Source organism: Physeter macrocephalus, chromosome 2 (genome assembly GCF_002837175.3).
Source record: "Physeter macrocephalus isolate SW-GA chromosome 2, ASM283717v5, whole genome shotgun sequence".
NCBI classification, from domain to species: domain Eukaryota; kingdom Metazoa; phylum Chordata; class Mammalia; order Artiodactyla; family Physeteridae; genus Physeter; species Physeter macrocephalus.
In genome coordinates this window covers 107,014,832-107,028,170 of record NC_041215.1, presented here as the reverse complement: position 1 = coordinate 107,028,170, position 13,339 = coordinate 107,014,832, and the positions used below count along the sequence as shown (strand labels likewise).

General features: G+C 36.9%; 1 protein-coding gene across 35 annotated transcripts in view; it reads right to left on the bottom strand.

Annotated features, from left to right (window-relative positions):
- Window positions 1-13,339, bottom strand: part of ABI2 (abl interactor 2) — a 101,189-nt gene that overhangs the window by 19,047 nt on the left and 68,803 nt on the right. For 13 of the 35 annotated variants that reach the window (XR_008619036.1, XR_008619035.1, XM_028481075.2 and 10 more), the window contains 3 exons: window positions 12,965-13,089; window positions 11,773-11,946; window positions 6,640-6,798 (listed from right to left, as the gene is read on the bottom strand). Coding sequence is in view for 33 of the 35 variants with exons in the window: in XM_028481075.2 (XP_028336876.1) it covers window positions 6,640-6,798; window positions 11,773-11,946; window positions 12,965-13,089 (458 nt within the window). In the remaining 2 variants the exon portion in view is untranslated. The remainder of the gene's footprint in view (window positions 1-6,639; window positions 6,799-11,772; window positions 11,947-12,964; window positions 13,090-13,339) is intronic. The other 22 variants (XM_055089562.1, XM_028481102.2, XM_055089571.1 and 19 more) reach the window with 3 other exon arrangements.

Genomic DNA, 13,339 nt, shown 5'->3' with positions numbered 1-13,339 from the left:
ATACAAACTGTAAAAGGCTCTGCAAGCAAACCAAACTTAGAGGATAAGTGTGTGCTGATGAAATATACAGACTTCCTAAGCATGACCTTCCTGGTTATTTACAAAATCCTGGAGCATATTCTTTGAAGTTAAAATGTACAAAGAGTTTTGAAGAAAAATTAGGCTATTAAATCTTTTTTTTTTTTTTTACTGCTTTATAAATACTCTAAGAAAATTAGACAAAATAACCACTCTAAATACTATTTCTAAAACCATTAAAGATATCACCTTTAGAGGCCATACATTTGATAGCCCATTCAAGTTTAGTTGCAAATATTTTACATTCCAGTGAGGGAAATAATTTAAGCAATTTATTTTAAGAGTGAAATATTTTCTAAACATGGATAGTAACTTAGAACAAGGAGTATTTAAAAGTGAACCTAACTAATCATACTCAGTAAGGGAAGCTTTTTTGATGGAAAAGAATAGGGTTACCAAATAATTATCACTCCTGTAGTCTCAGAAGGGTTTAAAGAATTGGGCCATTTTTCTTATTCCTTTTCAAGTGAAAAAAAAAACATCGTATGACATTATGCCGAGAAAAAGTAGCAAATTAATCCACACAGTTTAAAAACATAATTTGTGTTTAATAATCGATGTAAAGGGTCTATTTGGTTTACTTGATCATCTGAGAATATACTTAAACTTTTCGGTTTTTTCTAGCTTTTTTGTTCTCCCTAGAGTAAACATTCACTAACAAAAGCTAAAGACCTAAAAGGAGGACTCGAAAATAGCTTCTTGATTGCTCTCTATTTATACTTTGCTAAAACCCCACCACATATGTATTCTTCTGGAGATTTATGGTAATGCTGTAAGTTAACTATCATTTAAAGAATATGCGTTATGGCTTTTCTTTTACAATATCACCAACCCAACATTGTTTTCTCACTGTTTCTTTTTAGTTGTGTTTAATATCATTCAGGGAAGCCTGACATCTTCCCTGTGTAAAACACCACACTCATTCAGAAATTCCTCTTTCTCATACAACTATATACACTCACACTGCTTGGAACCAACATTCCACTTTATGAATTAGATTTTTTTAGTCTTTGTTGGAAGAAAATATGAGTAGTAAAATGTAAACTGTCTTTTACCAAAGGCTTTAGTACTTAAACACCACATTACTGATTCCTAACTGTTAAGGACTGAATGTTTGTATCCCCCCAAAATTCATATGGAATCCTGACCTCCAATGTGATGGTATTAAGAGGTGGGGCCTTTGGGAGGTGATTAGCTCATGAGGGTGGAGCCCGAATGAATGGAATTAGTGCCCTTATAAAAGGACTCCAGAGACCTAATTAAACTTAAAAGCTTTTGCACAGCAAAGGAAACCATAAACAAAATAAAAAGACAACCTACTAAGTGGGAGAAAATATTTGCAAATGATATGACCAATAAGGAATTAATATCCAACATATATAAACAGCTCATACAACTCAACATCAAAAAAACAACCCAATTAAAAAATGGACAGAAGAACTGAAAGGACATTTTTCGAAAGAGGAAATGCAGATGGCCAACAAACACATGAAAAGATGCTCAACATTGCTAATCATCAGGGAAATAAAAATCAAAACCACAATGAGATATCACCTCACACCTGTCAGAATGGCTATCATCAAAAAGAACACAAGTAACAAATGCTGGTGAGGATGTGGTGAAAAGGGAACACTTGTACACTGTTGGTGGGAATGTAAATTGGTGCAGCCACTGTGGAAAACAGTATTGAGGTTTCTCAAAAAACTAAAAACAGAACCACCATATGACCCAGCAATTCCACTCATGGGTATATATCTGAAAAACACCCCAATAATTTGAAAAGATACATGCACCCCAATGTTCACAGCAGCATTATTTACAATTGCCAAGATATGGAAACAACCTAAGTGTCCATCAACAGATGAATGGATTAAGAGGATGTACACACACACAATGTAATACTACTCAGTCATAAAAAAGAACGAAATTTTGCCATTTGCAGCAACATGGATAGACTTGGAGGGCATGACGCTAAGTGAAAAAAGTCACAAAGAGAAAGACAAATACCTGTATGATATCACTTATATGTGAAACCTAAAAAATACAACAAACTAGTGTATATAACAAAAAAGAAGCAGGCTCACAGTATACGTATAGAGAACAAACTAGTGGTTACCAGTGAAGGGGGCGATATGGGGTGGGGGGGAGCAGGAGGTATAAACTATTGGGTGAAAGACAGGCTCAAGGATGCACAATATTATGCAACATGGGGAAGAGAGCCAATATTTTGTAATAACTGTAAAATGGAAAGTAACTTTAAAAATTATATTTAAATTTTTTAAAAAGACATTGCCAAAAAAAAAAAAAAAAAAAACCATGGAGAGTTTTCTCTCTCTCTTTTTCCACCATGTGAGGATACAACAAGACAGCAGTCTACAACCTCAAGAGGGTTCTCACCAGAACTCAACCATGCTGGCATGATGATCTCTGACGTTCAGCCTCCAGAACTGTGAGAAATAAATCTCTACTGTTTATAAGCTACCCAGTCTATGGTAGTTTGTTATAGCAGCCCAAACTAAGACACTTACCAAACTAGGTTAATGTATGTAAATGTACATGTACAAATACATATGTATATTCTTCTTTACCACCAAGGTGCTTCATATTTATATTGAAAGAAAAAAACTGTTAAAACTTGTGATTAGCCCTATTTGTTTCAATGATACTCCTTGCTGATGACAAGATGAATGATAAACTAGTAATCCTATTTCTTTGGCTGGATTAGATTAAGAAACAATGAGGGCTTCCCTGGTGGCGCAGTGGTTAAGAATCCGCCTGCCAATGCAGGGGACACAGGTTCAAGCCCTGGTCTGGGAAGATCCCACATGCTGTAGAGCAACAAAGCCTGTGCGCCACAACTACTGAGCCTGCGCTCTAGAGCCCGTGAGCCACAACTACTGAGCCTGCATGCCGCAACTACTGAAGCCCACGCGCCTAGATCCTGTGCTCTGCAACAAGAGAAGCCACCGCAATGAGAAGCCCGCGCACCACAACAAAGAGTAGCCCCCGCTCACTGCAACAAGAGAAAGCCCACACACGGCAACGAAGACCCAACGCAACCAAATAAATAAATAAATAAAATATTAAAAAAAAAAAAAGAAACAATGAGAACCAAATAGGATTCATTTTATGTTCTGAATGAAGTGTTCCTTTCATTAACTTCCTTCTGAAATAATCTCATTAGAAAACAATTATTGCTCCTAGGACTTGGCACTACGCACCGGATGCTCCATATTTTAATTCCTATGTTATAACGCCATTTCAAACTCAAGCCAAATATACTAGCAGTGCTGTTAGATTTACATCTCACAGAAAACCTCACTGAATTTACAGTCACATGAATCCCAGCCTGTCAGCTCACTTCCTCAAAAGCACAAATCCATGTCAAGCCTCCAGCTGCAAAAAATATGCTCATAAAACACAAACCTGGGATCACTGTTAAATCAGGGAATTAGCTACTTGAGAAAGCACACCAAATTTTCTCATTTTAAATATGAAAAAACAAGGACCATTGTAAGACCAGTGGGAATAATACAAGAGACTTACATAATAATCTAATGCAAATAAAATGAAAGTGCATCTAACAGCCTTCGAATACTGGCTTAACAAAGCATTAAGTGTTGCAGAAGAACTTTTCAAAGAACATAATTTAGTTAAAATTTTTTTTTTTTAGTTTAGAAAAAAGCACTCTGATTATTCAACTAACTAAGTTGTAGCCACCCTCTTTAAACAGTTACCAAATCCCCGGAGAAGAAAGGCAGAACTTAATTGGGAGAAGTACATGAAAACAAACTAACTAAGTTGCCTCACACATTATGCTGAAGGCTCAAAAATCTCAATTCACTTTATACTTCCCATGAGTGTGAAAAATACTTTCATTAACATCATTCCTTAGAGTAGGTTATTTTTCTACTTTAACATATACTTTCAAGCATGTTAAAATCAGATTTACAAAGAAGTATTAAAATATGTACTTAAAACACATTTAAATAAATAGCCTTCAAATAAATTCCACCAAGAGGTGGAATTTTAAATCAGGGTTCTCATAAGACCAGTATTTTGGTATGTACATGTATACAGCATGAAATATCCTTGTATATACTTTCTGAATATCATGTACACTTGGTCCCAAGCTGTAACAGTAAAGCATCTCTCAGCTCCATTACGGAATTGGCCCATTTTGGACTGACACCATTCTTTCAAAACTCTATTTAAGGGTAAGGAAGGGCATAAGGGCCATAAGAAATAATTGTCTAGACTTCCAAGAGGGTCAGGGAGAGAGCTTATCTTCAGCAGAGCTATGAAACAGGCCATATCTAACAAATTAAAATTTTAAAATAAAATATTCATTTAAGTACAAAATAGCACCTGTACAAATATGGGTTTGGAACACATGATTTAAAAGTAGAACGAGATCCCACATGGCGCGGAGCGGCTGGGCCCGTGAGCCATGGCCGCTGAGCCTGCGCGTCCGGAGCCTGTGCTCCGCAACGGGAGAGGCCCCAACAGTGAGAGGCCCGTGTATAGCAAAAAAAAAAAAAAAAAAAAAAAAGTAGAACGTGAGAAAAGACAGGCATATTTGTCAAAATGGAGCTTAAAATGAGTTAAAAAGAATGGCATACCCAAAATCTTTAAGTGTGGTCAAAGATAGCAGTGAGATAGATAGATAGATGTATAACTGAATCACTTTGCTGTACACCTGAAACCAACACAACATTGTAAATCAACTATACTTCAGTAAAACAAAATTTAAAAACAAATAAGAGAAGAATAACCCCTCCAAATTTTAAGGTTATAGATTTTAATTTGGTCATAGTTAACTACTAGGAAAAGAAAAACTACTCCTTTTTAAGACTCATAATGTGATTGCTGGGTAAAAAAATGCACATGTATATTTCACAAAAATAAATTATCTAATGTAAATTTTTTAAAAAAGAAGTCTATTTCAACTCAGGCAGATCGTAATCACACTACAATGTGCACTGGTTAGACTACATAGTCATTTATGGCATTTAATTTATAAGAGGGACCCAAAACAATGAGGGGATCTGACTAAAATAACAAGAGATTCATTTCACATTCAACAAGTAGTTACTGAGCACTATTCCCAGGATATAACAGATAAAAAACTGACAAGGTCTCAGGTTCTCATGCACTTTACATTACAAGGTGGGCATCCTCCACCCCACCCTCCTACCCTTGGGAGGGTAAGAGAAAGATTTTTTTTTAATATGAAGGTAGGTAGGATAGGATAGAAATAACATGGAACTTTGAGTCAGATGACCTAAATTCAAATCCTAACTTGATTATCACCTCTGTCTGTTTCCCCACCTGTAAAATACAGATGAAAACGATCACATGATTATAAGAATCAAATGATATAAAAAATATAAAAGCATTCTTTAAGTTCTGTTTGTGTAAGAGGAGGATCAAATTTCTTCTGCAAGATTTCAAAGGATATAACAAGGTTTCACCAAAAGGTAGATAGATTTCAGCTCCATACAATTCAGGGCTCATCCAAGATGGAATGGGCTGTCCCCTAATATTACAGGTGTCACACATGGGCTTACCGGCCTCTTGGCAAAAATCCAGAAAAACACAGTAAGTTCACATAACATGTCCACAGTAGTCACAGAGTATAATATTTGCTCTTACCCTCTCTGGGGAAGAAGCAAAACAAATGATTATGCTTAGTATTAAATATGTGCCAGATTAGTTCTTCTGTATGCATGATGCAACTGAAAGGTGATTGTTACATCTGGATCAATCTGTCCAAGTCCCAGTTTTTCCATCATAGATTTGGTAGGAGAATTGAAAAAGATAGTGTAACTGCCCACCATAAAGCAGCTTCAAAAATGTCATTTCCCTTTTCCTTTGCCACTTATAAACTCTGTACATGTATGCTCAACTTTCATTATTTGCTATTCATAGAGCAAGGGTATCTGGTTAAATAAGAAGGAAATACTGTTCAGCACAATATTATTTTAAAAAACAAATAATCACTAACACATTAAAAAATATTCCGTTCAAAAAAATTAAGTTCGGGGCTTCCCTGGTGGCACAGTGGCTGAGAGTCTATCTGCCAATGCAGGGGACACGGGTTCGAGCCCTGGTCTGGGAGGATCCCACATGCCACGGAGCAACTAGGCCCGTGAGCCACAACTACTGAGCCTGCGCGTCTGGAGCCTGTGCTCTGCAACAAGAAAGGCCACGATAGTGAGAGGCCCGCACGCCGTGATGAAGAGTGGCCCCCACGTGCCGCAACTAGAGAAAGCCCTTGCACAGAAACGAAGACCCAACACAGCCAAAAATAAATAAATAAATAAATTTAAAGCTATTAAAAAAAATTAAGTTTTGCAACTTTATATGGAAACCATGTTGATTTTTTAAAAAAGAACTGGAAGATACAGTATTAGCAACCTTGTATTCATTCTTCCACTCATTCAGCAAATAGTACTAACCACCTACCATGTACTAGTCATTTGCAATTAAAGGTTTTTTTCTGTGTAATTAAAGATTTTTAATTAGATATATTCCATAGACTGCAAAAGAAAATCTAACCTGGGTTCTGGCTATAAAAAGGTCCTCCGTTCATCTGATTCTGAAGGCTTGTTTGTGAAGTTATGGAAGGAGGGCGCCTATAGGGCAAAGAGCCCCCTATTGTTGGGGGAGTATGGCGAGTGGCAGGTCTATTCATGCTGTAGAACTGAACAGGATGACCTGGAAAAGGGACAGAACAGAAATTTGTCACTAAAAGAAAATTATCTCAGACAATGAAATACTTTAGGTACAATGCCTGAATCTTAATAAGATTATTAAAAATAACAATATTTAGCTAATTTAATTGCCATCTGACAAATATTAATGCAAGGTGACAGTTATTGCTCAGTTGACAGTATATCCAAGTGCAAAAGCAGGAAAGTAGGTAAATAAAATTATGATTAGTTTTGGAAAAGCTATATCTAAATAAATTACTAATTAATATTATGATTTTATTAGTAATTTGATAGGGCTTCAAAATCATCACAATTAAAATTTATGGGGGGCTTCCCTGGTGGCTCAGTGGTTAAGAATCCTCCTGCCAATGCAAGGGACAGGGGTTCGAGCCCTGGTCCGGGAAGATCCCACATACATGCCGTGGAGCAACAAAGCCCATGCTCCACAACTACTGAGCCTGCGCTCTAGAGCCCGGGAGCCACAACTACTGAACCCACGTGCCACAACTACTGAAGCCCGCGTGCCTAGAGCCCGTGGTTCTACAACGAGAAGCCACGACAATGAGAAGCCCATGCACTACAACGTAGAGCAGCCCCCGTTTGCTGCAACTAGAGAAAGCCCGTGCACAGCAACAAAGACTGAACACAGTCAAAAATAAAAACAAATAAACAAATTCAAAAAAAATAATAATAAAATAAAATAAAATTTATGGCTCACTTCCTCCCAAAAACCACCAGCAATTAAACACTGAAAACTAAATTCAACAAGAATAACGTTTAGAAAGGAAAAAGAAAAAATGTTTGACACACAGTCTTATTCCAAAATAATAATAATAATAGTAATAAATTTAAGGTAGCAAACCAATTTGTTCAAAGGAAATCATAAAATATTTCAGCAAAAGGTCAAGTGACATAATTCCAAATCACATTTTTCAATCAAAAATATCCTTCTCTAAAATTAGATTATTTTGTCTTAAAATTAGAGTTTAACAAATTTACAATCATGAAAAAAAGCTAAGATACAAAAAGTGTATCAAAAATATCTAATTTTTAGTATCATCCTGAACGTGTTCATATTTATCAGCAATTTCATACATTTTGCTCTCTGAGAGCACTTCAGCTAATGCCAACAGAAGACACTCTTTCCTAATCCATCCAATTGCCTAGTTCAATCCACTTACTAAATTTTATCTTGACTCCACTTCTACTTAAAATCATTAGCTAAGGGCCTACTGTACAGACAGACCAAGTACTAGAGCACCCATGAGAGAGCAGGCAAGAAAAGAGAAGAAGGAGGAGGAATGGGGGAATGGGAAGAGTGAGGGAGAGAAGAGGAGGGAAGAGAAAGGTGAGGGGAAGAAAAGGAGGAGGGGAGGGGAAAGGAGAGGAGAAAGGACAAGGGAAGAAGGGAAGGGAAGAGGCGAAAAGAGAAAAACACAACAATTTTTCTTCTTTTCCATGATTGTAAAATGGTTTTACATGACTAAAACTGATCTTCAGGAACTGTTAAATTTATCAAACTTGGATTCATATGGATACTCATATAAAGAATATTATAAAAGCACTCAAGAGCCGCTATAGGATTTATTCTTCGTACATATGACAGTATCAAAACCTAAAACTCAATTCTGTTGTATAAAAATCTTGAGTAGTCAAGCTCAAACATAATCCACTGTCAAGTTTATATAGTCATGAAAATAATGTAAAAGCATGTAAACTAATAAGCTATTTTTTAGAAGGTGTATTTTGTCATTTGAATCACACATTACTGGCATTTTAGGCATTAATCTGTAACACCATAATACAAACCTAGAATCATCAAGTTAAAAACTCTGATATTTAACACCATTATGAATTTTATATAGTTAGATCCAGTCTAAAACCTCCCATGTTATAAGCCATCAGTGATCCAAAGACACTACATAATAAAGACTCTATTCAAACCATTAATGAGGCATTTATTTTGCTTTGAGCTGGAAAACAAAACTATAGTTTAATTACCATAGACCTAACTATAAAAACCTGAAACTAAAAACTTCTAGAAGAAAACAAGACAAAAATCTTTTGTGACCTTGTGTAAAATAAAGAGTTTGTAAACACAACACCAAAAGCACAATCCCCAAAAGAAAAAAAAAAAGAGCAATGAACGAGACCACCAAAATAAAGAACTTCTGGGGCTTCCCTGGTGGCGCAGTGATTGAGAGTACGCCTGCCGATGCAGGGGACACGGGTTTGTGCCCCGGTCTGGGAGGATCCCACATGCTGAGGAGCGGCTGGGCCCGTGAGCCATGGCCACTGAGCCTGCACGTCCGGAGCCTGTGCTCCGCAACGGGAGAGGCCACGACAGTGAGAGGCCTGCGTACCGCAAAATAAATAAATAAAATAAAAATAAAGAACTTCTGCTCTTTAAAAGATACCATTAAGAGAATGAAAAGGTAAGTCACAAAATGGAAGAAAATATTTGCAAATCACACAATTAATAAAAGGCATATTCAGAATATAAAAAGACTCAATAAGAAAACAAACAACCCAATTAAAAAGGTGTGTGAGGGCTTCCCTGGTGGCTCAGTGGTTGAGAGTCCGCCTGCCGATGCAGGGGACACAAGTTCGTGCCCCGGTCTGGGAGGATCCCACATGCCGTGGAGCGGCTAGGCCCATGAGCCATGGCTGCTGAGCCTGCGCGTCCGTAGCCTGTGCTCCGCAACGGGAGAGGCCACAGCAGTGAGAGGCCCGCATACCGCAAAAAAAAAAAAAAAAGGTGTGTGAGGGGAAACAAAAACATTTGAACAGACATTTCACCAAAGAAGACGGCAAATGAGTACATGAAAAAGATGTTCTACATCATTATTCATTGGGGAAATGTCAATCAAAACCACATGAGAAACTATTATACTATATATATATATGTGTGCATGTGTGTATATATATATATTATACATATATAATGACAATACCACGTGCTAACAAGTACGCAGAGCAACTGGAAGTCACACACTGCTGGTGGGCATGCAAAATTGTACAACCACTTTGGAAAACAATTATGCAATTTCTTATAAAGTTAAGCATTCACTTACCAGACAACCCAGCAATCCTACTCCCTAGGTATTTACCCAAATGAAATGAAAGCCTATGCTCACACAAAAGTGTGTGTGAATGTATTTGGCAGTTTTTTCATAATCATGCAAAACTGGAAATAAATCCAAATGTCCCTCAGTTGGGAAAGGGATAATAAACAAACTGTGGTAAATCCATTCAATAGAACACTACTCAGTAATAAAAAGGAACAAAATAACAAACATGTAATAATGCATAAATCTCAAATGTACTGTGCCAAAAAGCCAGATCCAAAAGGTTACATTACATATGCTTCCATTTATGATATTTTTACAAAGGCAAACTTTAGAGAAAGAAAAAAAAAAAAAAAAACAGATCAAGAGGTTGCCAGGGGCTAAGAGTGAAATGAGTGAAATGGAAGGACTGCCTACAAAGGGGGCATAGAGGAAATCTGGGGATGATAGGACTGTTCTATACCTTGACTGTAGCTGTGGTTATATCACTGTACACATTTGTCAAAACTCACATTAGTCCATACTAGAAAAGGTGAATTTTACTGTATATAAATTATACCTTAATAAAAAGAAAAGAAAAAAAAGTATTTGGTGGGTGATTCAAAGACACTACATAAAAGAGATTATATTGATATAAGTTGTTAATAAGGCATTTACTTTGCTTTTTGTTTAAAAAAACTGTAATTATTCACTCATACAACAAATGTTGATTCAGTGCAGACTAGGAACCAGCACCTGTTATTAAATTATAATTTAATTACTAAAATGTTGACTCTAGGTGAGGGTGATTTGTCCTTTCTGGGCCTACAACTGATTTCGAGATGTATTCCTTACTCTACTGATGCAGGAGCATAACAAGATTTCTACATTTAACTAGCTAGAGTGGCCTAACAGAGTGGTATGTAGATCAAAGGACAGCTCATGTTTACATACACCCACTGCAGAAAGCTTTTCTTAAAAAGTGCTGCTACAGAAGCTATGCCATAAAACACCATTCAAAATGAATGGATTAACATGGATTTTTAAAATCTTTTAAAACAAACACCTAGATACAGCAGCAGCACTGCACATATATTCTATGAAGTACTTTATTAACCAGCTAAGGTGATGTGTGTCCAAACACATACATTTTTATAGTAGATAAGAACTTGTTTACTAAACCAGCATCACTATTAACTTTGAAAATATACTTTGTAGCAATTGAGCCTTTTTCTCCTTAGCCATGAAAACAAACTTTAGGTTGCAATTTTAGAACAGTAAAACACCAGTCAATCTTAAATTACAAATAAACTTGAAATCCTTAAAAAGCCCACTGACTATGTGTTTCCAGTGCTGCTATAACAAGCAACAAATTCTGTTATAATAGACTTGTACTTTCAAACTGTTATATCAAATATTTCCTATAAAATATACCTTAAAATTATTGTCATAGACTTTTCATTAATGACATAACCTGTAACAAAGAATACTTCTAATAACAACTTCTCAAAACTGTGTAGAAGGGACTTCCTGAAGGTCCAGTGGTTAAGACTCTGTGCTCCCAATGCAGGAGGCATGGGTTCAATCCTTGATCAGGAAACTAAGATCCCACATGCCCAACAGCACAGCCAAAAAAAACAAAATGTAGAGAAGACAGCTCCATACTAAATTTGCAAATCTCTAGTAAATAAAATTCAAGCGATAAAAAATGTGTATTTGTGCTATTCTACTAGAAAAATGAGAAACCTTACCCTGATTCCCTCAGGAAATTCTATTCTTCGGTCACATGCCATTTTCTAGTTAGTACATTATTCTTCAGATTTTTTTTTTTACACAAACCACAAACAAACAAAAATCCTAAAGCCCGAGTTCCAAGTAAGATAAGAGCCAGACAGTTGGATCTGCCTGCCAAAGAATAAACCAATACTCACCTGTAGGGGGAGTGGAAGAAACAACAGGGGGAGTTGGAGAAGTGAAGCCATCAGCAAGGGTCTGGGCACCCGCAGCGGCAGTGTCTGGGGCAGAGGCAGGAGGGACAGTAGCAGGAAGAGGGGCAGGGGCAGAAGTGGCGGGAAGGGGAGGAGCACCAGCAGAGCCAGCGGGGGCTGGGGGAAGAGGAGTAAGAGGCAGCGTTAATGAGGTGGTTCCGCTAGGCAGGATTCGAAATGGCGTTAGAGAGCTTAATGTTAGACACGCGGTGCTTATCAGTAGCCAAAGGACAGAAGAGAGTGTTAAAAAAAAAAAAGAATGAAGCTTATTATGTTAAAGGGTTATTAAGGTTTGCAGCAAATAATTCAAGATGCTAAGGGTGATGTACAGGTTTTTAAATTCATTAAAAGCATTCCTTTCTACCTGATAGCCACTACTCTAGAAGAAAAGTGCTCCCTTTATATTGTTATTTTTAACATTCTGTAAATATTGATAGTATACAAAACGAAACACAACACACTAGAAAATGACAGTATTCCATTTTGAAGTATACAAATCAGAAAATAAAAATATTTCAGATATAAATATCTTATCAGGTAAAAAAGAATTTAGAAAAATACCTCTTTTTCATGATTTTTAAAAAGGTATCTGTTATTATAAGTAAGTTAAATATGTAATATTCTATCTTTATGTCTTTTCTGTCATGTTTTTAAAACTAAATTTTAACTTTGTGTCCTCAGATTAAACAAGTACATTTTTCTGTTTCAGACAAAAGAGGGTAGCATTTCAGTGACTATCAAGTTCTCAGAGTCCATGAGATTGAACTGTCAAAATTATATCTGCCCAATCCTTTGCTACCAATATGGTTCTCACACTGAGACCCCACTGCGCCCAAAGGCATGCACTGTCATAACACCAGCTGGAATTAAACATGTAACTCATTCCGGTGAAACCTCAACTCAAAGCACCAACTACTCCACAGCACCAAAGACACAAAACCAAATAACAGAGAAGTATGTGAACATAAACTCACAAATCATTTGGTTAAAAATAACAAACGCATAAAGATTTTTCAGCATTTACAGAGTCTTCGAGGGAAAAAAAACTCTGATTATGAAGAAAGCCCAGTGTAATTAAATCAGAAATTGAATCCAAACTCAGGAAGGTGAAGATGAAGCACAATTCATGTTTTACCTGGAAAGACACTGGGAGGAGAAGGCGTAGGAACAGCAATGGGGACTCCCACACTCCCACTTCCACTGTTCTCCCGACTGCTGCTCCGACTACTAGGATGGCTTCCTCCGCTACTCCCACTGCTGCTAAAGAAACAGGAGCCACCAAAACATGAGGACTGATATATAGCAAGATACCACCAGCATTTTCCAAAATTTTCTGAAACGAATATAGTTACAAAATGATAATTCAAAAGCCTTCCACTTCAAAGATGAATTTCTTAATAAAGTAAGGAAAAAAAGCTGAGTTCAAGAAACTTGTTTTGGGCTTCCCTGGTGGCGCAGTGGTTGAGAGTCCGCCTGCTGATGCACGGGACACGGGTTCGTGCCCCGGTCC